The sequence below is a fragment of the Abramis brama genome, assembly GCF_963993115.1.
Source record: "Abramis brama genome assembly, chromosome: 6".
In the NCBI taxonomy this organism is placed as follows: domain Eukaryota; kingdom Metazoa; phylum Chordata; class Actinopteri; order Cypriniformes; family Leuciscidae; genus Abramis; species Abramis brama.
The window spans coordinates 29,048,907-29,075,106 of record NC_139968.1 but is presented as its reverse complement, the minus strand read 5'-3'; the positions used below and the strand labels follow the sequence as shown (position 1 = coordinate 29,075,106).

The window sequence follows — 26,200 nt, the reverse complement described above, 5'->3', positions numbered from 1 at the left end:
AGTCGTGGTGGTTTCTCGTGGGGTCAAGTCACCTTTATTTATATAGCGCTTTTTTACAATACTTCAAAAATAGATTGAAAATAATGAAAGGAAATTTATTTTTGTCTGGATGTACAGCAAACAAAGCTTTTGGATTTACAGCAGATCTAGAAGAAAATAGTGTCATTGTCCAGCTTAAGTAAGTTGAGTGTTGATTGATTTCTGTTATAAACAAGTTATTCAGTTCATTTATCTATAGCCTCTCTGGAGAAAACAGTGATGTCATTGTCCAGCTCAGTTCAGTTCTCATATAGGCTAATGGTGTCAATGCAGGGAGATCAATATTAAGTGTCCCCAACTAGGCATAGGCGACAGTGGCAAGGAACCAAAACTCCGTAAGGTGACAGAATGGAGAAAAACAATCCTTGGGAGAAACAAAGTTTCTTAACGAACATGAAATAAGTATATATACATTACATGGACAATGCTATAAATACTGCATATATAAATGAAACTGAATAAAATATTAACATAATAAGTAACAGTAAATGAGTAAATACTTGAATATGAAAATTTGATGGAGATTGATATTCAAAGATTTTTAATTACTAAGGAACAAATCATAAATGAAAAACGCTGATAGGAAAAATATTATGAAGGAATTCAGAATAAACATTGACAGTTTGGATGCACCATCCCCTATTAACAATTAGGCAGGCACCTAAATTGAAGTTTAGAAAAGAACATAAATGAAGAAATACCACAAAAAAAACAAAACAGATCTGAAACCATTTGTATGTCTGTGTAATTCCCTCAAATTGGGTTTCATTTAATTTATAATACAGACAGTTGTGGTCCTTGATTCTGATTGGTTGGTTAAGCCAATTTGAAGCTTACAAAGCACAGTGAACTGCTCAACGGTGAGTGAGTGAGTGAGTGAAAGTGAAGGCGCTAGTGGGTATATCGTCTCCTTTTCTGTTTGTTTGCAGTTGGCAGACAAGCTCGAGGTGCATTTATGCCACCAAAAAAAGGGATAATTAAACGTATTATTCATTCACTCTAAGGTGACTCAATGATGTGCAATTGTTTTGAAGTGTTTTGGTCTTTATTGTTATTCTGCTTTGCTAACCTGATTGAATCTAATTGTACTGCTGTCATGGCTAGGACACTCCCGTGAAACAGATTTTTAATATCAGAGAGATTATCCTGCTTAAATAAAGGTAGAAAAATAAATACAAATAATAATAATAATATATCTCCCGTTGCTACTCTCAGCCCTAAAGTTGGAAACACCTCAAAAGGTTCAAAGTTGTCAGACAGCTCTTGAGCGGTCCTTAGACAATAAAAGCTACTATGGACACCAGACCTTCTGCCATCAGTCATCTGCCAAGATCTGGCTATGTGGCGAGACTTCCCTCCCTTTGCCAACCACCTCTTTACAGGTGCTCTCGGGTTCATAGTGCAAATTTTCCCTTGTTTCCACAATAAAAAGCTGTTGATAAAATGAGTAACATGCTTAGTCAGTATTAGTCGATGAAGAAATATAAAATTCAAACTAAAGTGAAAATGAATGAGATAGATTTCTCTCTTTATTGACTTAAAAGATACTGAAAAATAGCATGAGGTATAGAATAAAAGAAGCAGCCGGTTGGAAAACTACATGATAGTTTCTCTTACATCTGCACTTGGTAAATAAGTCAAAAGTTGTAGAGTAACTACATATAGATAGCTTTTCACATTTTCACAATAGCTTTGTGTTTTTAGATTGTGTAATATTTGGTAAGTGTCACAGTCACCCATTAGTCACTGTCTACACTACATGTCCCATCATCCTCTCCGGCTCACACCTGCACTCACTCCACCATTACCATTACCATACAGATATTCTTCAATACTCAAATTAAGATCCTTAGTACGTTTTCCAACTTTTAAACCTTTTAATGTCTAATAAATGATATTTGACTCCAAACATGACTGAGAGTGAATGACATGGGTTTGTAGTATTATTATCTGACTGTGTAGATTATTAACTGTCCAAAGGGGGATTGAATTGCCAGGATCCCCAAATCCTTTGAAATTTACTGATACATTGAAGACTAAGTTGGGCACATTGACTGTGCAAAATTGTTGGGTGATGGAATGGAAGTCTGTTAGTATTTTTAAGAGATGGCAAACAGTATGATATGGCTTTTTGATTAAAATTGATGATTGAGGGAAAACAGTTAATGTCAGTGGTGTGTTTGGAATGAGGAGTAATTTTATATTTCATGTTATAAACTCAGAAAAGTGTTCAACTATGCGCTTCACACTCCAGACCAGTCGGTGGCGGAAATGCACCTTTTACGTTGTTTTCCCAGACCTCTAAAAACCAGAAGAAGAAGACGAAGAGAGGCTAGAACTGCTGTTGCAAAACAAAATATTTGCAGCCTTCTTAAAGCATCACGGACACAATTTACAAGTGAAGACATGCATTCAGACTATCTGGAAGAACATAAATCTGTAAAGATGGAGTTTATTGAAGATTACTGTGAGAACAGGAGTGATCCAGAACCCTTCAAAGTGAAGCATGAAGATACTGGTGAACTGAGAGGTTGGTGTTTATTCTTGAGTCTTTTATTATGCTGTAAAACATGAAGATTATAAAACTTAAAGCAGATTGTCAGTTAGTATACCGGAGCCTATCATAGGTAAACGTAAAGATACTTTCAAATCCTGATTTTAGAATAAGTCTGTATTATTGCTTGATTATAGGTTTAAAAAATAGCACCAATATGACTACATGATGTTAAATACCGACTGTAAGCACCGACTGAACGCAACTGTCTCTGACTTAGCATGATCAGTCGGTAGTATCAAATTATATTCATAATCTGCCTAGAATCTTTCAGCTAGTCATTGAGTCATTATAGTTGTGGAGAGGACATTGCTATTCTTTTAAATTTAGAACGATTTTTTACATTTTATAGTTAGATTGCAATTATATTTTTTGATGTGTATTGGCCTTTAATTACTAACAAATTATATGTTTTAATAATTTATTTTTTTAGATATTCCTCTGTACATCTAGTCATTACTGATTCATATGTGACACCTTAATTACATTTGTGGTAATGAGATTTATTTAATTTTGAATAATTTCGCATATAATTTTGCATATAATTAAATTATTTTAAAAACTCATCAAAGCACAGCATTTGTAGCAAATGTCCTTGACATTCACATTTCGGTCTTTAAAGTCCCCGTGAACCGGAAGTTGCAAACGACTTTTCTCCAGTGTTGTGACGTATTTCCCAGTGAAAAGGAATATTGAACAGAGGGCAGGGTTTTACTCTAGCGCTCCTCCTCTCCATCTCTCGCTCATAGCAGACTAACGGTTTGAGGGGAGTGGTTAAGCGTTTCCCAACCCAAGTCCTCAAACCTACGTCATCAGGGAAGGTCCTCCAATGCAGAGGGGAGGGGCATTTTCAGATTTTGATTAAAGATTACCATGGTAAATTATTATTTTTTTTAATATTTTCTTGCACGGATTAATTGTTCACCACAAGACTAATAATATGCGCTAACAAAGTAAATAGGGTCAATTTTGATTTCATGGGGACTTTAATATTTTATTATGTGTGACTTTTTTTTTTCTTTTTTTTTTCTTCATTTTAGACCTTATGGAAGAACACGAGGAGAGAGTAGAACTGAATGAAGTGGAGGAGAAATGCGTCAAAACTGAAGAAATATCTTTTTGTTGCTCACAGACCGAAAGTAAATGTGTACGGAGAAGAGCCATCAAAGAATTCAATCAGTGTGGAAAAAGATTTCCATACAAACAATGTCTTAAACGTCACATGAGAATTCATAGTGGAGAGAAGCCGCACACGTGTGATCAATGTGGGAGTGCTTTTGCCACAGCTGCCGTATTGAGACGGCACCAGAGAATTCACACTGGAGAAAAACCTTACAAGTGTTCACACTGTGACAAGAGATTCAGCCAGTCAGGACATAGAAAAAGACATGAGAGGATTCATGCTGAAGAGAAGCCGCACACATGTGATCAGTGCGGGAAGAATTTTGCACAAGCAAACTGTCTTAAACTATATCTTTGCTCTCACTCTGGAAAAAGATCATTTAACTGTGATCAATGCGGTAAAAAATGTATTAAGGCAGGACACCTGAAGAGCCGACTGAACGTTCATTCAAAGGAGAAGCCTCACATGTGTTCTTTGTGTGGAAAAAGTTTTTCACAACTGGGTTATTTCAAAATACACCAGAAAATACACAGCGGTGTGAAGGATTATGTGTGCGTTGATTGTGGGAAGACCTTTATTACAGCTGCCATATTGAAAGAGCACCAGAGAACTCACACTGGAGAAAAACCTTACAAGTGTTCACACTGTGACAAGAGATTCTCTTGGTCAGGAAATCTGAGAAAACATGAGAGGGTCCACTCTGAAGAGAAGCCACATGAATGTGATCTATGTGGGAAAAGTTTTAAAGAAAAAGAAACCCTTAAACTTCACATGAGGATCCACACTGGAGAGAAGCCATACACATGTGATCAGTGTGGGAAGAGTTTCACACATGCATTCACACTTAAATTACATCTGCGTTCTCACTCTGGGGAAAAAGCATATAACTGTGATCAATGCGGGAAATCATGTCTTTCATCATCATCCCTGAAGATCCACCTGAAAGTTCACACAAAAGAGAAGCCTTACATGTGTTCTTTGTGTGGAAAGAGTTTTACTCAGATGTGTACTTTAAAAATACACCAGAAAAGACACAGTGGTGTGAAGAATCACATGTGCTTTGATTGCGGGAAGACCTTTGTTACAAATGCCATGTTGACACAACACCAGAGAATTCACACTGGAGAAAAACCTTACAAGTGCTCACAGTGCGACAAGAGATTCAGCCAGTCCGGAAATCTGAAAAGACATGAGATGATACACACTGGAGAGAAGCCGTACACATGTGATCAGTGCGGGAAGAGTTATAATAATTCAGGTTCTCTACTGCGTCATACAAAAAAAAAATGTGGTAAAAAACATGTGTTAAAAAAAACTGTTGGCGAACATTGAGACACTGCCTACGCTGCTGTGAGCGGCGTTTAGATGAGTATGTAAAAATGTGATGCGAGCTGCTTAAGTATTAAGTCCAATTTACACTTCTGCGTCAAACTTGTGCCGTAGCTACATCGTAGACTGTGTGTAGCGCACGCCCTTCGGCGTACCCTGACGTGCACTTCTCCAAAAATGTAACAACGTGTCAATTCTACGCGGTGATTGCTGTGATTGGTCTGCTAGAACTGCTCCCTCTGCATGTGTAATTGCGCGTCAACGTGGACAACGACGCAGAAGTATAAATGAAAACCAACGCGTAGCCTACAGCGTATAGGCTCTGGCTTAGGTCCGATGCAGAAGTATAAACCAACTGGATATTATTTAATCCAGCTCCTTCTGGTTGAAGATCGAGTGAAACCATCAATTTTATATGTGAATTATTTTAGATTTTGACAGATCTGGTCTTTCTTCACAGCAGTAACTTATAAGGAGATTGAATTGTTCCATTATTCCAAATTGATTATGATCCACAAATAAATGTTAAGAGATTCACAAAAAATTATCATATGCACAAATAATAATCTCCACAAATATATGTTAGTTTCACAAAAATGTTTCAAATTCACAAATAGATCTAGTGAAATTTTCTGTCTTGTCCTTCATTGACTGAAGAATATAGTTCCTAAAGGATTAGTTCACTTTAAAATGAAAACTAGCCCATGATTTACTCACCCTCAAGCAATCCTAGGTGTATATGACTTACTTCTTTCAGAATAATACAATCAGAGTTATATTAAAAAAGAAGTTTTGTAATGGCAGTGGATTGCAACCAACAGATTGAAGCTCAAAAACATTTATCCATCAGTCATAAACGAACTTCACATGGCTCCGGGGAGTTAAAAAAGGCCTTATGAAGCTAAACGATGAGTTTGTGGAAGAAAATATTCATATTTAACACGTTACAAAGTAGTGCTGGGCGGTTTACCGGTTCATACCGAATACCGGTGTTTATTTTTGTTACGATATGAATTTTTAATAAACCGCAATACCGGTGTATGTCGCTTTAATCGGAACGCGGCGTTGCGCGACACTGTCTCGCACCTCATTTACAACACAGAACACACGTCTGCGGCGCATTACGGCTGCGACAAGGTTTTATTCCGTCCTCCACACGCGTGCGTCAAAATAGACTAGGCGCCTATATTTAGCGAAGCGGCGCGGAGAGCTGCTTTTGGGAAGCTTCGATCTGAAACACAAGCATTGACTAGAATGGGCGCGATCAGCTCCGGTAGCCGTGTCGCAGCCGTGTGGGGGTGAGAGTGTTTTTTTTTCTCGCGGCGCGCGTTTTTATACTGTATGAACGTATCTGAAGTTTACTGACTGTCTTAGAAAAGTTTCTTTGTTATTACGATTGAATCTTTATTTATCTTTCCTGATAAAGCAGCGTTGCTGCTTTGAGTACAGCCGTTACCGGGGAAACCATTATTTCTGCCGCTCCTAAAGCGCGTCTTGCTGGCCTCTTTGTAAACAACCTTGCAAACCTGTATTAATATTAGTGTGGATTTTTTCATTCACTCATGACAATAAAATAAGGCATTATAAGTTAATCTACTGCAGTATTTCCTCTCTCACTCAGTAGAAAATGTGGTTAACACCCATCATGCTTAAAAAAAAAAACACTGTCATTTACTGTGAAACCGGTTTAATTTAGAAAAAAACCGTGATGTGGATTTTTTAAACCGTGATGTTTTTTTTTTTTTAAACCGCCCAGCAAAATTCTAGCTTCTGGCCAAACGCATTCTACTTGCCCGGTTGCCCCTAATGTACAACTCACGAAATGTATGACGTCAGAAGCAGCGTAGTGCGTCATGGCATAGCGTAAATATCAGCAGTACGTCGCATAAAGGCCCTTTCACACTGGACGCGATTTTGTCGCACGAATAATTCGCGCGATGGTTTTATTTTTTGATCAGCTGTTTGTGTAATGAGTGCTTTCACACCGAACGCGAATGTGCTGCGGCGAAAAAACGACTTTTATTTTTTTCGTTTCGATGTCGATTTTTTTTTCCTTTTGCGGCGACAGAAAAGGCTTCAGCCAATCGCATACTACAAGGACAATGATTGTGTGGCGTAGCATTGCCAACCAACTCGGTTATCACGACTGTGAGTATGTTGTGTAATAGTTTTAGTTGTTGTATAGTCCTGTGCTATGTAGGCTAGCAGGCTAAACTACATTTGGGATAGAAAGCTAATCGTCAAAGATAGAGATAGAGACCGTGTTTACGCGGCTCATGTGATGGGTTTTGACGCGAACTATTCGCACACGAACTATTCGCTTTTTCGTTACGCATCCGGTGTGAAAGGGCCTTAAGTTGTGCTTTACATTTAAGTGGAATCCGTGTGTTCGTTTGGCCGGAAGTTATTTTACTTTATAAAGTTTTAAATATGAATATTGTTCTTACACAAACTCATGCATGTTTTTGAGTTTCAATCTTTAGGTTGTAATCCACTGCCATTATAAAACTTGGAAGAGCCAGGATATTTTTTAATATAACTCCGATTGTATTCGTCTAACAATTCAAAATAAGAAAGTCATATACACCTTAGCTTGAGGCTGAACTACTCCAACAAAAAGTCATTTAAAATTAAATTTTGTTCAACCATTAGACTGTGTGCCAAACTATATGTATTTGCGTCTTTTGAAAATGCATTGTTTAATTTCAAATGTTCAGTACTCAGTTAAAAAAAAAAAAACACTCAGAACTAGGCAAATTGCCACATAATATTCACTTATAATTCAAATTTACACAATTCAAATTCAAATAGTATTGTCATATTATGAGCTCCATAGCAATGTGACCACAGTCTGAAGTCATGTCAGAATTTATGCAACTTTTATGTCACTCGAGATCAACATTCATCACGAAAATTGCTTATTTTTAAAGGGTGGTATCATTTTCCTTTTTACAAGATGTAAACTAAGTCTCTGAGAGACTACTCCCCCAAGTAGAGTCTCTCAAACCATAGTCGGACAATGATGTAGCTGATGTGGAGTTAAATATCTTCAAGTAATTGATTAGCATATTCTGTCATGATAATCTATAAATCGCTCGTTTGGAAACTGGTGTAAGATGCCTACAGAGTGACATGCTATTGGATTTGTTATGTACTTCATTGCAATAAATGTGTAAAGACGGATGCGACAGCTTGAGCAGACTCCCAAATGTGCTCTACTACAACAGCTCTACCTCTTCTCAACATGGACTCACCCCTTTGTTGTGTGTTTCCAGGGGCAGGTACATTTTAGGGTTTGTGATGTCACTAACATGGGATAAAGCTTGTGTAGTCCTTATCAGTCGTTTGTTCTAGTCCTTAAAAAGCGATTTCTGTAAAAGAAAATATCTCCCTTTTCTTTGAACTTTGAGCTTTGTAACTTGGCAGATGTTGTTTTTGCCCAAATAGCAACATTACACACTAAATATAGTTAGAAAAGTGAAATCATAATCTACCACCCCTTTATTGTCCTCCTTTTTTACTTATGTATGACAGCGCACTGCATTAGTGTTTCCAGGTCTGTGGTTTTCCCACAGAATTGGGCTATTTTTTCACGTTGCCTCTGGTTGTTTTTCAACTCTGTGTGTTAAAGTGACCCCACTAACATAATATTTACCCCCAGGAGCACGATTTGACTAGTTTTGAGAAGCAACTGAGCAGATTTTATTGCGAAAACCTGGCAACCCTGTCTTTACATGAGGGTCAGTTCAGATCCATGATCTGTTCACACTGGAAATCTGATATTTGCCACATATAAAACAATGTGAACAGCTATACAAAAAAAAAAAAAGATCTAAGCAAAACTTGGAATTGAGCACTTATCCGATTGGAATCTGACTTAAAATGATTGAATGTCCACATTTCATGGGATTTTTGGCTATTCAGACTTGCTAAATTTGATCGGATCTCAATTGGATATGCACAAAAATTGTATTTGGACTCAGACTGACATTATGAACGTAGCCTAAAGGGCCGTTCACACTAAGAATGACAACTAATGATAACTATTTGCGTCCACACCATGAACGATAACAGTCTGCTTATTCTAGGCTTGCGTGCTGCGGTTTCAAAGTGTGCACAGCATCATTGAACATGTGTTTGCTGTTCTAATAGCATATATTTGTTATTAAATTATGGGTACATTTCAAAGAGATAGTTCATTAAAAAATTTAAATTCCTTCACCTTCATGTTGACTCAATCTTTTAATAAGAACAACTTTCACAAGTTAATATTGTAAGTTTTTTGTTTGTTTTGTTTTTACTGTTTGCTCTCTTTTAAATGCCTTGCTCTTACAAAATGGTGATGCCAGTAGTCTGAATCCGTGAGGCTTTCAGCACAAATGTAGGCTATTGAAATGCAGTTCACGCCGTTTGTACAAACTTTGCATTCACTTGCAAAACGGCAAGTTTTTCGGCAGAACACAAACGTTTTTGCGAGGGAATGCAAAACATTGCATTCTTTAGAGAACACTAAAGCATTGACAAATAATTTTTCATCATCTCTTAGTTTTTTTCTCATATGTCCCTTCAGGGGCTCCGTAGAATAGCCTCCCAAATAGCAAGAACTTTTGGGTCAATATGTGGAAGATAGCCATCACATTAGCTAAACCGAATGTATGTAGTTACAACGTGTTGATTTACAATAATTTTTAATAGGCCTATGTGCTTTAAAAAAAAAAAAAAAAAAAAAAAAAAATAAAAAAATATATATATATATATATATATATATATCTGATGTATTATTCTAATTGTTTCTTTTACTAATGTATTTCTTTTTAATCTTGTTTTTCCTTACATTGCTAAATTAGGGACTTTCATAGATATATACACATCTAGTGTATAAATCTATGAGGGACTTGGATGGAACGGCAACGACGTTCTGGTGTTCTATTGCGCTTTTACTTTACAGAGATTATGTCATTTTAAGGCAACTCGGATGAGATAACATGGTTGGATTCCACCCGTAAATCAGTGCTAATTTACAAAACATGGGGTTAGCGCCATCTAATGTGTATAAAGATGAAATGCAGCTCCTTTACGTCTGATTTTTCAACCGGTCCTTTAGCGCCGTTTGATTTAATAAATACAGAAACAGTTTTTAACAAATCATTTAGGCCTAGGACTATGCGTGTTATTCACAAAGTCTCTATAGCCTACTAAACTTATGTCAATATGGTAAAGACTCATTTTATGTTTGTAGCCTAATCGAAACTGAAAGTGTTTTGTAGGCAAACGCAGAATAGTCACCGTCAAGTAGGCTAATGAAAAGAAAAAAAAAATTATTCAGGGTCCAGGCTGGAGTGGAGTGAAGTGAAGTTAAACTAGGCTAATTAAACTTATCCATCGGGATAAACCAATTCGAGGCAACCGAACATCTCCCAGACAGATGTTCTTGAATAGGCGCCTATTTAAAATAAAAATAGAAAAAAGGCTACACTAGTGAGGGGATACCACATGAACCTTTCATTTGAACACATCTCACAATTGTTTTGCATATGGCATGATTTGCACTTGATAAAGATGTGACTAACACAAATATGATCTAACATGACCAGTCAATGTTTAACCGAGAACAAATCTACAGGCATTAAAGATCGTAATGTAGCAGAACAGTCTGGTTTTTGGCAAGGGTCTCAATGGGTGTAGCCTAATCGTACCTTGTGACTCGCAGTAAAAGGGAGAAAAAGAAACCATTTTGCAAATCGTTTCTGATGCTTCAGACTGACGTGCGGCAAGTAAGTTTTTTTATAAACGTCCTCGAGTACAGTTATTGATAATTACGTCAAAGAACAGGTAATTTTATTTTTCAGTACAAGTACGAGGCCTTTTTTAATTTTCTTCCTTTTATTTTTGGCTGTTTTTTATTTTATTTTATTTTTTTGCGATGATGCGAAATCGAAAGCATATTCTAACGGAAAGACCCTTAGGCGGGTAAACCCACGCACGCGGTGATTGTCTTTTTGTTTGTGTCAAATGTAACACATGTCAGCTTTAACTAATAGAATATTTAGAATATTTCCGTTCACTTACCACAATGACCTATATTAAAATTTTTTAACTATTGTGGGAGCATTTGAAATGAATAGCCAACATTCTGAGCATGACGTGGTCAAATGATGTGAAATCAAATGAAAAGAACTATGGTGGATAAGTAAATATGATACAACATATGGTATATATTGGTGGATAAGTAAATATGAGTGTAAAATCATATAAAATTACAATAGCCATGATCAGTTTTCCCTTCAATGTTTTGATCCAGTGCTGAAAAAAGTTTCTCTCATTGCATAGTTGTGTATTTATATTTAAAGTTATGTTTTGAAAAGTTATTTGAAATGCACCTGCACATTTGGTTGCACTAAATGGAAATGTTTGTTTCATAGTCCATGTTATTTTTATGCAGCTTGTTTGTTACCAAACTCAACACTCATAATTATATTCACCTCATAACATTATGGTTATGTCCAGGTCGTGCTGAGCAGCTGAATGTCTTCAACACATCGATCCCAGTGCTGATCTGTTTTTAATGGCAGTTTAGCTGCAGTATGACAGAAGAGCGAGGAAATCACTCTCTCTCTCTAAGATGAGTCTCTCAGAGAAACAGAGGTAAGACCGCATCTGTTTTCAGACAGTCCTTTTAAATCTTCTCCTCATTCTTCGAATGAAGAGTCACAATTGTAGCTCTGTTACCGTAAGGCAACTGTACTGTATTTATCACAAAGTTTTAGTTTAATTTCATTAAACAGTCATCATTAATCAACAATCATAAACTTTGAGTATACAATTCATTACAATATATTCTTTACTGAAATCATAATAAACTAAAGTGATAATGCAGCTCCATCAATAAAGGGATAGTTCACCCAAAAAACTCATTTCTGTCATAATTTGTTCACCCTCAAACTGTTCCAAACCTGAATGAGTTTCTTTCTTGTGTTGAACACAAAAGATTTTGAAGAATTTTTGGAAACCAGACAGTTGACAGTAGCCATTGACTTCCATAATACGAAAAAAATACTATGGAAGTCAATGGCTTCCATAAACTGTTTGGTTTCCAACACTCTTCAAAATATCTTTTTTTGTGTGTGTGTTCAACAGAAGAGAGAAACTCATACAGGTTTGGAACAAATTGAGGGTGAGTAAATGATGACAAAATGTTCATTTTTGGGTGAAGTATCCCTTTAAGAAGCTCAGTAAGATGGAGGATAAGACTTAGTGTTAGTGTAGAGGTGGACAAAGTACACAACTTCCTTAATTGAGTGAAAGTACAGATACTACTGGTCAGATATTACTCCGTTACAGGTAAAAGTTGTAAAGACCGATTTTTACTTAAGTAAAAGCACAGAAGTAAATGTCAATGCATTGTTTTATTATTGTTGCATTGTTGTGTGTAATACTTACAGTACCTTATGCCTCCGAATCTATGCCTGCCTACCTACCCTCATATCAATATCAAATTTATTTCTAGAAAACAGTTCCAGTAGTGGGATTGAATAAGTGCACTCAATAACGTCCACAATGGTTTCAGACACCCAAATGGCTGTTCCCTCAAATAATGCCCTATTTAAAGTTTTTTGGCTTTTAGTATATGTTAACCTACTGTTATCTATAAGCTAGTGTGCACCAAAACAATGACAAAATTTGCATTTAGAAGACCAAACCCAATGTTGAAAATGAAAATCAGGTTGATGTCAGAATCCAACGCTGGATTGACATTAATCTATAACGTTGGAAAGACGTTGTATTGTGGATGAAAATGAAAATCGGGTTGACGTCAGAAACCAACATCAGTCGGTTTCTGACATCAATCCGACTTTCATTTCCCACCAAAATGCAACCCCTGCAACCAAAATCATCCCCTGACTGACATACTACTTTCTACTCAAGGACCTTGACAGAATTGTAGTGGAGTAAAAAGTACGATATTTGTCTTTCAAATGTAGTGAAGTTAAAGTAAAAAGTTTCCAGAAAAAATAATACTCAAGTACAGATACTCAAAAAGTGTACTTAAGTACAGTACTCAAGTAAATGTACTTTGTTACTGTCCACCTCTGGTGTATATGAGTCTATATAACACAATAAACACTCAGGAATAAAGTGAAGGGAAGAAATTGGCTTGTTCAAAGTCCAGTAAAGGTGTAGGGTTGAAAATTAACTGTGTTAAAATTAAAAGTGTCATGCATCTCAGTTACAACTTAAGTTTCTCTGCCAAAAAAGGTATTTTACATTCGTACTGTCACAGAGATGCCGATAGTGATCAAGGTTTATTGGCTAAGGGGTTAAACATTTTAGGGATCTGCCAGGTGTCACAACTTTGTTCCTGTTTAATATTGCTGTAACTCAGAGAGTATCACAAGATCACGGAAATGGATAACATGTATCTTGAATTAAATATATGTTGCTTTGGATAAAAGTATCTTCCAAATTCCAGTGAAATTTCTGGATAGGTTGGCGGTAGTAATGTAATACAAGTTTTTAAGAAGAACTTCTTTCCATCCAATCACACTCAAAGCACCAAGAGAATTAAGTTACTCGCTTATTAGAATATCAGATATCACGTCAATTTGTTTAAAAATAAAATAAAAACAAAATGACAATAATGCACAGTTAAAGTTTGTTTTAAAAGATTTTTTGCAACAATAAACCTCTTCAAATGAGACTGAAGTACCACATTTAGTAAAATGTTTCTCTCTGTATTTCTTTCTCATCTTTGTGTTATTAGGGAAAGATCAGACTCAGAGGTTTCCAGCTCTGAGTCTGTGAAGAGTGACCAGTCGAAAGGTGATGTACCATATTTCACTGAAGAAACACCTACCAAAAGGTATTTTGTGCATTTTTCCACTGTTGGTTACACATAGCCTGTGTTAAAGTTTTTTTAATGAATATTTATCATAAAACTTTAAAGTTATTTTTCTCAAACAAACAATTGCATTATAATATTATGATTAGCTAACTTTTCCTTCTATTGGTGGGAGAAGAATAAAAATGCATGGTTATTGTTTGTTAAATTGTATTTAATTGTATTTATTTAATTATTAAACTTCTTCAAATGAGACTGAGGAACTACCTTTATGTTTTTAGTGAAAGATCAGGCTCTCACGTGTCCTTCAGTGAGGAAACACCATCACCAACCAAAAGATATTCAATGTGTTTTATGCTACATTATTTAAATTTTTCCATTGTGGTGTTTGTGAAATTGTGAATTATCTTGACTGACTGAACATCTTGTCCATATTGTGAGAAGGACAAATGCTCTTCAATTGAGACTGAAGAAACTTCAAGAGTGTTTTTTTTTTTCTTCTTTTGTCTATTTGTGTCTTTAGTAAAAGATCAGATTCACCTGTACTGAGTTCTGTGTCTATGAAGAGTGACCTTTCAAAAGGTGACGGACCGAACTTCAGCGAGGAAAAAACATCATCTGCCATAAGGTATTTAACCCTTTCACGGATAAGTTTAAATTATTCTAGCTGACACCCCAGAGTAAGTTTTTTAGAACGTTTCCCCTTATTATTTCCATGGCAACATGTCATGCTTGTCATGTGACTCACCGTAGCCACAATTTTGCTGTATACCATATCGCTTTTATTTCTTTTCTTTTTTTTCGATTTTCAAATACGTGTAAGTGAGTGTGTTTTGCCATTTAAAATCCTTTATAATGATTATGTTATAAATCTATAACATGCAATGAGTGCCGCCCCTTTAGTTTGCACTGCAGTTCAGAGAATTCTATCTGTCGGATTTACAACACGTAAATTCATCAGTTTCTCCCAAAATACATGAAAGTAATTTGCCAGGGAACTTGGAGAAGAAAAGAGTGACTTTTATGGTTATCTACACAATGTGTATCTGAAATGAAAATTTATATGATATATGGCTGGTGCTGAGGGCATCCGTCTCTGGCTCAGCTCCAGCCAAAGCAATGTGGAATTACAAATTTAAGAATCTCTTTAAGATCTGCTGATCTTACATCCTTACATAACATCACATGAAAAACTAAGGGTAAGTACATTGTATTTAGCATTTAAGGTAAAGATGATAACATCAGATGAATGATTCGGTTAAGCAAAGATTTTAGCAAGAGGTTCCTGCCAGTCCTGTTCTCTTTATTGTAAGTCAAATGAGTCAGATTGCGGAGGCTATCACCTTTTGTCTTTAATGGCTCTTGGAGCCCCTGTCCCAGTCTTTGAATAGTTGTTTAAAGGGTATATTGCCGTTTTTTTTCTTTCAAAATTAATTTATAAACTTGTATGAAAATACCATATAAAAAGTTAATGCAGGATTTAAAATTGTTTTGCAAAGAAAACGTGACAGTTTCCTTGACCGTGTTGAAAAAGCTGTTTTTTCATCATCACGTCATATTACGTCATGAGAGGGAGTCGTTTGCACTTAGTGTTCACTTAGTGCACTGCAGAGTAGGTTGGTGCTCAGTGAGAGTGGTCGTGATTCAGTATGTTTTCGTCGTTATTGTATTTAAATTAATTATTGTTGTGGTAAATTATTGTGAATTATGACCTGTCAGGACTTCGAGTCCACAGGTTTCCGGATGATTGCTATTCAGGATGGTGCTATCTTCCATGCCTGGGTGCGTTATGTGCAGATGAAAAGACGGGACTTCACTTCTGCATCTGCTTTGAAAAACATGGTAGTGTGTGTAGCGTTCACTATAGACTGCATGATTATAATCCCTGCGATTTGATGGAGTTATATGATGACGGCGATATGTGCACACTAGGGCTGGGCGATATATCGCATGACATTTTTATGTGCATCTCGTCAGTAAAGCCGGTTCCTTGATTAGTAGTAAATCGCCATCACCTGCTTTCAAATGGAGCGGCATTTACTACACAGAGCCGTAGTTCACTGACAAGCTGAGCCATATCATTAATTATCGCGGACGTATCGGGTCCACAAAGGGATGCAGGATATTGTTAGCTTTTATTGGTAGTTTTATTGTGGCAGACCAAACACTGGTAAGATTACAAGATTGATAAGACATGCCACTGCTGGTAGTTGTGGTGTTGAAGTACAAAAGGTTAATATTAAATAGAATTCACAGTTGATCAGGCAAATATGAGATGAGACGAGGCAAAGCAGATGTAAATACAATATACTTAATATTAATATACTTTAATAAATAAATCAAAATAAAGATACAAGCAAGGCTAAACCCAAAATATACACAAGTGTGCACTAAACACAAGCAATGCCAAACAAAGAACAGAACAAAGGGCTATATATACAGAGCAAGCTAATGATCAAAATAAGAAACAGGTGTGTGGAGGACTTTGTACTATGTACTGCCTGACCCTCGAATGCAAAGCGTAGGAATGGTCTGTGTCAAGGGAGGATCGAGACATGAAAGTACGCATCCTTCTGGTAGATCAGGTTCAATCTTGTGGTTGAATGCATTCAAAAATCCATCTCTGCATCAACATTTTTAACGGGTGCTTGTGAAGGGCCTGATATAAAAACGCAGATCCAAGATCGGTCCTAACCCACTGCCTTTTTTGGGTACTTCAATGAAGTAAGGGCCGTAAAACCCTTATTCATTATTCATAGTCTTCATATTGGCTGGAGGGACTGGCTCCATCGGGTCCGTCACCAGCAAGGCTGCAATCGCTGCCAGTAGGACAGGAGCATTATTGTCCAGAACTGAGGTGAACTGAATGCCCCTGAACTCGGGGGGAAGCCGGGCGAACTGAATCGCATAGCTGAGTCTGAATGAGCCAGCGAGATGGCCTGAGAAGAGCTAGCAAAGGCCTCCAGAGACCATGCAAGCGGGGTCAGAGGAATCACAGAATCGGTTTTGAGCAGAAAAATATGCCTTCCATGACCTGGTAACCTCAGTGCCCCCCACCAATCATCCAACCTTGAGCGTTCGGGACACAGTAAATGCTACTCTCCCCAAAGGGGGCAACACAGCCGAATTTTAGGAGTCTAGACCACCCTCCGATGCTGTTTTAGACGTGGTCTTCCGCCAGAGCCCTGAATGAAATGCTTGGTCCCCCATGGGAAAGGCCAGTAATATTAACCGGAAATTCCCCACTCCCCATGGAGATTACCCCGGAAGGTTAGCTCCCACTGTGATCTAGGGCTGTGCAATGATTAATCACGATTAATCGCATCCAAAATAAAAGTTTGTGTGTACATAATATATGTGTGTGTACTGTGTATATTTATTTTGTTTATATAAATACACACAAATGCATGTATATATTTAAGAAAAATGTGTTATATATATATATATATATATATGTATATATATGTATATATATGTATGTTATATGATTAAAAGTGTTATTTATATATAAAATACTTATATTTAATATAAATTATATATATATATATATATACAGTATATACATGCAAATATTTCTCAAATATATACATTTATATGTGTTATGGCAAGCCGTTTTAACATTTAAACCTACTAGTCTCTATTTTTATGCTACTAGTACTTATTTTTTAGACACTAGTATCTATTCCATTAAGTACTAGTGCTTATTCATTAGCTACTAGTGCTTATTCATTAGCTACTAGTGCTTATTCATTAGCTACTAGTGCTTATTCATTAGATTCTAGTGCCTATTTAATTGGTACTAGTACTTATTCATTAGTTACTAGTACTTATTTCAATAGTGACTAGTAACTATTCTTTTTTTACTAGTAACAAATTATTTTTTTTGCCATTGACTTCTACGGGGATCTGTCGTTCAGATATCAACTATTCAGTTCTGACTATTATGTATTCCAATTGTGACTAGTACATATATATTAGATACTAGTAGATATTCATTAGGGACTAGTACTTATTTTTTTAGATACTGTGACGGATAGTAACCGAGGAGACAATAGCAAGTAAAACTGGTTCTTTATTGAACAAATAACAGAACCCAGACTCAGAACGTGTAGGAAGAAAACAGGAACAGACACAGTCAATTGCAAGCAGGTCTCACGATCCTCAGAAGAGAGCTCAGGGTGCGTTGGCAACGCAGGCTTGCGTGGGCAACTCGGTGAAGCACGGTCAGATGAGTGAGGTGAAATCCCAGTGAAGACGAGACGTGAAGACAAACTGCAACGACGAACAATCCAAACGGAACTCAGGCTGGAGACACAAGGAGATGAGGATGAACAGGAACTGAACGGGGTACATCCACAAACAACGATCTGACAAACACAAGACGCATGAGGTGAGTATAAGTAGTAACTGGAGATGAGGATCACCTGTCGCTGATTCTCCCGGAGAATAATCAGCGACCACGCCCACACACTCATACACATACACACACAGCACGCAAGGAAGAGTCAATGAATTCATCAACCATGACAGATACTAGTACCTATTACTAGATACTAGTATTTATTCAATAAATACTAGTACTTATTCAATAGATACTAGTACCTATTTATCAGATACTATTATTTATTCCAAATGTTAATATTTCTTATTTTACTAGTAAGATTTTTAATTGAACTCTACAGTGGCCGTTCTGATTAGTCATAACATAAGACGAGTAAAAAAGCAACTGTGACTAGTAAAATAAGAATAGTTACTAGTAACAATTACAAAATATACTAGTGTCTAATAAATACGTACTAGTATCTATTGAATAAGTACTAGTAGCTAATTAATAAGTACTAGTATTTAATTAATAGGTACTAGTATCTAATGAATAAGTACTAGTATCTAATGAATAAGTACTAGTATCTATTTAATAGGTACTAGTATCTAATGAATAAGTACTAGTATCTATTTAATAGGTACTAGTATCTAATGACTTAGTACTAGTATTTATTGAATAAATACTAGTATCTAGTAATAGGTACTAGTATCTAAAAAAATAAGTACTAGTACCTAATAAATAACTTCTAGTATCTAATAAATACGTACTAGTCACAGTTGGAATACACACTAGTCACAGTTGGAATACACACTAGTCAGAACTGAATAGTTGATATCTGAATGACAGATCCCCATAGAAGTCAATGGCAAAAAAAAATAGTAGGTTCTAACACTAGTAGGTTTTAAGGATTAAATGTTAAAACGGCTTGCCATATGTGTGTATTTATATAAACAAAATAACTATACACGTACACACACATATATATATATTATGTAAACACAAACTTTTATTTTAGATGCGATTAATCATGATTTATTATTGCACAGCCCTACTGTGAACCTCAGGTCAACCCATTTATTCAACCAAGTAGCCCTCTGCTGGGCAGAGGAACTAGATCAGGGCATAGCATCCACCTTTTTGGGGGTATTGGAGTCTTAACCGCAGCATCAAGATGGTCATCTTCCCACAATGGGTACATGACTCATCCACAAAAGCCACCTCAGTGTGCTTTAAGCCCAGACACATGAAGCAGTGATCGTGACTGTCAGACAGAGCTGGAAACGACCGCATAACCAGAAACACATGGGTGGAATAACATCTTTAAAAAGACACAACGTTACACCCGTGCTTACTCTTTCAGGGAAATAGCTCTTTTAATAGTGCTGAAGCACACAGGGGAATGGTCACAGCACAACTTGCGAGACCTGTATTTAAGTCTGCAGTGTGCAATAATTCTCTTTTAGAACTGCAGGAAGCAGTAGGAAATGCTCTTGAAGCAACCACCGCTGACGCGCCGTCACACCAAAACTTGCTGAAGAAATCTCCCAACTCATAGCAGACTCGTTGATGATTGTAGAGCAGGATCAGACTGAAATGCTCTGCTCCTAAGCGAAAGCTTGAAGTGTGATCGCACACACGTCGACTTGTATAACTGCTTAGTGGGGCGGGGGGCTTGATGCAAATCTTGCATGCCAATGTGCATTGGCTCGTTTAGTTTACATGACTGACTGATAGGGAACCATGTCAACCAATGAAAGCATACTTTGTAACCAAGACAACCAAGGAAATTCAGGAAATATTGATGAACAATGAAAGTTTATGAAAATAAAACTGAAATCAAAATTGAACGTGACATTATCCCGCTTCCTGGCACCATGAAAGAAACAATAAAAGTAGAAGGAGGGTGGGGGACGTAGCAAGGTCGACGGAAGAGACCACGTGTGAGCCGGTGGTAGACCAGACCATGGGGGCTCTGGTGGAGAGCAAGTGCCTTGAGCGTCTCAGATAGGAGCCAGGAGGAGGAGGACTCATCAGCAGATGATGGAGGGTGGAGCCGGGGTTGTTGGGGGAGTTGAAAACGGGAGTGGTGGAGACCAGTGCTGCATCTGAAATTGAATACTTACCTACTATATAGTATGCGAAAAAACAGTATACCAAAAGAGTAGTATGTACGAATACATAGTATTAAAAAAACAGTAGGTGAAAAGTCCCAGGATGACCTACTACTTCCGGCAAGATTCTGAAGTGCTCATTTGATGGATACTTTACTATCCCATGAGGCCACGGGAGAGAATTTATGAATGGAGGTGAAGTGACACAACTGACGCTGATAGTGTACATGATAATGACAACATGATGGATGTAGTACATCCACATGTAGTACATTCTTACTAGAACATACAGTTTTAACGGTCGCAAAGTTCAAACACCATAGGACCAGATGGCCAAGGCAGAGCCACGGGGAAGAGCGGCTGAGGTGGAGCCAGGGAGCCATAAATAACCATGACAACCAATGAAAACAAACATACAACAGTCTTGGAGTGGTGCTGAATGCATTGATCTGCACTCAATGAATCAATTTCTCCTTTTGGATTCGAGTGAAGAATAATAATGAATGGTTTTAATACAGCATTCATATACAGTTGTGGTCAGAATTAATGGCACCCCTGGTAAATATGATAAAAAATGGCTGTAAAAAAAAATGTATCTGCATTTTTTATCCTTTTGATCTTTCATTCAAACAATTTGCAAAAATCGAACATTTCATTGAAGTAAAAGAATTGAAAGTGCAGGGGAAATCACATTATAAAATAAATGTTTTTCTCCAAAACACGTTGGCCACAAATATTGGCACCCTTTTATTAAATACTTTTTGCAATCTCCTTTTGCCAAGATAACAGATCTGAGTTTTCTTCTATAATGCCTGATGAGTTTGGAGAACACCTGACCAGAGATCAGAGACCATTCCTCCATACAGAATCTCTCCAGATCCTTCAGATTCCCAGATCCATGTTTGTGCTGCTTCTCTTCAGTTCAGCTCACTCATCAGGTCAGGGAACTGGGACGGACGGTCATGGCAGAAGCTTCATTTTGTGCTCCGTAACACATTTTTGTGTTGATTTTGATGTTTGTTTTGGATCGTTGTCCTGATGGAAGATCCAACCACGGCCCATTTTAAGATTTCTAGCAGAAGACGTCAGGTTTTGATTTAGTTTTTTTGGCTGTTGATATTTGATAGAATCCACGATGCCATGTATCTGAACAAGATGTCCAGGACCTCCAGATGAAAAATATGCCCAAAACATGTTTCCAATGGTATATTAAATTGTACACATACTTTTTACTTTACTTTTAAAGTACTTTTAAGGTACTTTTTATCCATGTGTGCATCAAACCCATCTAGCGTGTTTGCTGCCAAAAAGCTTTTTTTTTTTTTAGTTTCATCTGACAACAATTTTAATTTCCTGACAACTGAATTTGCTGGAGTTTGTTTTTGGATGAGTGAGGAGGATTTTTCTTGAAACCCTCCCAAACAACATGTGGTGATGTAGGGTTTGTTTGATTTTTTTTATTTTATTTTTATTTTTTTGGGGTAGGCTTCTGACCCCAACTTATCTCTGCAATTATCCATCTGTGATCCTTGAAGAGTCTTTGGCCACTCAAACTTTCCTCCTCACCATGCATTAATACAATATAGACACACGTCCTCTTCCTGGCAGATTCGTAACATTTCCTGTTGATTAGAACTTCTTAATTATTGCCCTAATGGTGGAAATGGGTATTTTCAATTATTTAGCCATTTTCCTACAACACTTTCTATTTTGTGAAGCTCAACAATCTTTTGCTGCACATCAGAACTATATTTTTTGGTTTTACTCATTGTGATGGATGATTAAGGGAATTTGGCTTTTGTGTTTCCTCATATTTAAACTCCTGTGAAACAAGAAGTCATAGCTAGACAATTTCATGTTCCTAGTCACCCTGGTGTGCTAAAAAAAGGTAAATATTACCAGAGATATTTTACTCGTAGAAAATCCTAGGGGTGCCAATAATTGTGCCCAATGTGTTTTGGCGAAAAAACATTTATTTCATAATGTGAATTGCCCCCCTTTTTAAATTCTTTTACAACAATGAAAGGTTAGATTTTTGCCCAATTTTTTTTAATGAAAGATCAAAAGGATAAACAATGCAGATTTTTTTTTTACAGCCATTTATTTATTTTTTATATCATGGGTGATAAGCAGGGGTGCAAATAATTATGTCCACAACTGTATGTATGTATGTATATATGTGTGTGTGTGTGTGTATATATATATATATATATATATATATATATATATAGTAACCTCCTGTTGTAATGTTTTATGTTTTTATGTTATAATATGTTATTATTATTATTATTATTATTATTTTTCTATTAGCGAAAGATCGAGCTCTGTGTCTATGAAGAGTGACCATTCAAAAGGTGATGGACCAAACTTCAGTGAGAAAACACCATCATCTACCAAAAGGTATTAAATGGGTTTCTTATTGTTGCTACACATAAGACTGTAAGAAAGTATGTCAATAAATATTTTTCTTAAAACATTTCAATTTCTTTTCTTAAAGGTACAATATGTACGAATTTTGCATTAAAATATCCCATAATCTCAAGGCCAGTGTTATATATTTTAAGTTGATTACTTACAATATCCCAAATGTTTCCAACTATTTTTAAATCGTGAGAAAATTGCGATTTTAACCAAGAAAACGGTCATTGCGTCATACCCGCGTTACCCTCGGTTTCCGCTCGTACTGCGTGGAGTCCTGGACAAATGCGGAAGTTGTAGTTGTAGCGTCTATCAAGCAACAAACGTTAGCTTGTTCGTGCAGTCGTTATGGAACACAATTATTCTTTACCGATTGCAGCTGGTTCTGTCGACAAAGCATGCTTAATTTTATATTTTCCAAATGTAGCATTCGGTAATACTTATGTTTATGTAAGGGAAGTATTATTGCTTTAGATTTGTGTTTAGTTTATTGACATTGTTTATCACGTCTGGTGTTTATGGCCATGTAAATAAATATGGCATGTGTTATACATAAAGATTAATCAGTATTTTGGCAAATGATGTGGGTATGTTCGAATGTACTTTTACAACAATTGTTTAGAACACGTAAAACTACGCCGCGTTACACAACAATGAATTCGACATACAGTAACATCTATGATAACCAATTTAGTATTAAACCTTACTTTTCTTGCGGTTAATTCATTTTAATGAAATAAAAGTGTGATGAGGTTCAAGAGTCAGGAAGGAAGAAGACAGGGGTTGGCGTGACTGGGACTCGCACTTTATTAAAATAAAGCAAAACAAACAAAAGTCGTGCACAACGCGCATTCACCGTGGCAACCGCGACGGCACAAAACAGTTCAAAAATGAGAGCTCGGATCCACCGGTTTTCTTTCTCTTCGTCCAATTTTCTCTTCAGTCTCTCTCTCGTTCCAGCGCGCGGCTTATAAGTGGTCTCTCCACGCGGATCACAGCAATAAGACACAGGTGTTCGTCATTTGCACTTGACCTACGACGCTCGTCTCTTCTCTCTCCCATTACAGACTGCGCTGAATCACGCCCCCTCGCCACAAAAAGCATGTCATTATAAAAATAGAACTTAGCCTCATCCATGAACATGATTTTTCGATTCCCGTCTGACTGATTTACATCCACGGTGGAGTTTAAAGCGACAGTTCCCATCATTCCACGCTCCTTCACATCGTCATCAAGCTACGCCATTGTTGTTGTTTGGAATGTAGCGCCCTCTAGCAGCAAAAAAAATCTTGCATATTGTACCTTTAAAGCATTGTGTTAATGCATTTTCTATATATATCACTGAGTAACCTCCTGTTGTAATGTTTTATGTTTTTTTTTTTTTCGTTAGTGAAAGATCGGGCTCATGTGTGTCCAGCTCTGTGTCTATGAAGAGTGACCATTCAAAAGGTGATGGACCAAACTTCAGTGAGAAAACACCATCATCTACCAAAAGGTATTTAATGGGTTTCTTATTGTTGCTACACATAGACTGTAAAAAAGTATTTTAATAAATATTTTTCTTAAAACATTTAGATTTATTTTCTTAAAGCATTGTGTTAATGCATGTTCTATATATATCACTGAGTAACCTCCTGTTGTAATGTTTTATGTTTTTTTTTTTTTTTTTTTTTTTCTGTTTTCTTTTTTTGTTAGTGAAAGATCGGGCTCACATGTGTCCAGCTCTGTGTCTATGAAGAGTGACCATTCAAAAGGTGATGGACCAAACTTCAGTGAGAAAACACCATCATCTACCAAAAGGTATTTAATGGGTTTCTTATTGTTGCTACACATAGACTGTAAGAAAGTATTTTAATAAATATTTTTCTTAAAACATTTAGATTTCTTTTCTTAAAGCATTGTGTTAATGCATTTTCTATATATATCACTGAGTAACCTCCTGTTGTAATGTTTTATGTGTTTTGTTTTTTTTTTCTGTTTTTTTTTTTTTGTTAGTGAAAGATCAGGCTCACATGTGTCCAGCTCTGTGTCTATGAAGAGTGACCATTCAAAAGGTGATGGACCAAACTTCAGTGAGAAAACACCATCATCTACCAAAAGGTATTTCATGGGTTTCTTATTGTTGCTACACATAGACTGTAAGAAAGTATATCAATAAATATTTTTCTTAAAACATTTAGATTTCTTTTCTTAAAGCATTGTGTTAATACATTTTCTAGTGTCATGGTTGATAAAATAATAATAATATATGTTTAAACTGTTTTTTCGCAGTACATTGTATTTAATAACTTAATTGCAAAACTAAATCTGACTCTGTAGTTCAAATTTTCTTTACTCTCTACTCTTTGTGTTATTAGTAAAAGATCCGGCTCACGTGTATCCTTCAGTGAAGAAACACTGTCACAAACCAAAAGGTATTCCACATGATTTATGTTACATTATTTAAATTATGCTATGTATTGTTAGGTGGAGACAGAGACCATTTTTTCACAATGTGGATAATAAAGTAAACTGAAACCAGAACTTGAATGAATAATACAATAAATGCACGGTTATTCCTTATTTAATTACCATTTGCAACTTCTCTTCAATGGAGACTGAAGTAATTCTTGAAGTAAAGATTATTTTTTCTTTGTGCCATTAGTGTAAGATCAGGCTCACTTGTGTCCATCTCTGTGTCTGTGAAAAGTGACCATTCAAAAGGTGATGGACCAAACTTCAATGAGAAAACCCCATCTAACGAAAGGTAACATCTAACAAACGGCTGAAATACTGTACGTGAGCTGTTGTGAGAACGTTTGACAATGTAGTTGGAATAATTTCCTGTAGTCAAGTGTTTTTCTCCATGTTCTTTGTGTCATTAGTGGAAGATCAGGCTCACATGTATCCAGATCTTTATCTGTAAAGAGTGACCATTCAAAAGGGGATGGACCAAACTTCAGTGAGGAAAAAACACCTGGCAAAAGGTATTTTAATATGTTTTGCATTACAGCAACGTTAACATACTCGGTTACTAACGTAACCTCGGTTCTCTCTAGAAGAGGGAACGAGTACTGCGTTTTTATCAAAACGCTGCGGGAAAAGTCTCTTTTCACGAAATACTGAAGCAAAAAATTATCCTTAATTTTCATACATGTAAAGCGCGTTGCAGCAGTAGTCAGCTGTGGCGAGACGGCTTGCTCGCTCATTGGCTGCTCTGCGGCAACTGCATAAGCCTATCGAGCAAGGCCTGAGGTGACGTCAGGCCAATGAGGGCGCTTCGCGCGCTCCTTGCCATTTCCCGCCGAGACGGGTGTGGCTAACCTCTATAAAAGGAGCTCGAAAAGGCTGATTCACTTGATTTTCATCGCCGAAGCGAACCAGAGTGAACCGTACGCACGGCAGAGAACGCAGTACTCGTTCCCTCTTCTAGAGAGAACCGAGGTTACGTTAGTAACCGAGTACGTTCTCTTACGAGAGTCCT

At 36.7% G+C, this 26,200-nt stretch overlaps 2 protein-coding genes across 4 annotated transcripts in view; both read left to right on the top strand.

The window, feature by feature from the left end:
- The first annotated feature begins 2,340 nt into the window (after positions 1-2,340).
- On the top strand, positions 2,341-8,228 carry LOC311085643 (uncharacterized protein). Its single transcript, XM_084118199.1, has 4 exons — positions 2,341-2,569; positions 3,634-5,999; positions 6,802-6,936; positions 7,394-8,228. Exons 1-2 carry the CDS (start codon positions 2,446-2,448, stop codon positions 5,046-5,048), a joined length of 1,539 nt encoding a protein of 512 aa, XP_083974325.1. The 5' UTR covers positions 2,341-2,445; the 3' UTR covers positions 5,049-5,999; positions 6,802-6,936; positions 7,394-8,228.
- A 2,536-nt stretch (positions 8,229-10,764) lies between these two features.
- LOC311085625 (uncharacterized protein) overlaps positions 10,765-26,200 on the top strand; it is a 69,439-nt gene continuing 54,003 nt past the window's right edge. For 2 of the 3 annotated variants that reach the window (XM_084118160.1, XM_084118159.1), the window contains exons 1-8: positions 11,556-11,690; positions 13,807-13,905; positions 14,408-14,512; positions 24,433-24,537; positions 24,733-24,837; positions 25,095-25,151; positions 25,382-25,483; positions 25,602-25,703. In XM_084118160.1, the coding sequence (XP_083974286.1) occupies positions 11,668-11,690; positions 13,807-13,905; positions 14,408-14,512; positions 24,433-24,537; positions 24,733-24,837; positions 25,095-25,151; positions 25,382-25,483; positions 25,602-25,703 (698 nt within the window). In that variant the 5' untranslated portion in view covers positions 11,556-11,667. Of the gene's footprint in view, positions 10,820-11,552; positions 11,691-13,806; positions 13,906-14,407; positions 14,513-22,629; positions 22,720-24,127; positions 24,233-24,432; positions 24,538-24,732; positions 24,838-25,094; positions 25,152-25,381; positions 25,484-25,601; positions 25,704-26,200 lie in introns of those variants that run through there. The other variant, XM_084118158.1, reaches the window with a different exon arrangement.

Excerpts from the sequence above, each read along its gene's own strand:
- LOC311085643 (XM_084118199.1), top strand. The coding sequence starts at position 2,446 with ATGCATTCAGACTATCTGGAAGAACATAAATCTGTAAAGATGGAGTTT. Across the intron at positions 2,570-3,633 it reads AGATACTGGTGAACTGAGAG|ACCTTATGGAAGAACACGAG; the intron begins GTTGGTGTTTAT and ends TCTTCATTTTAG.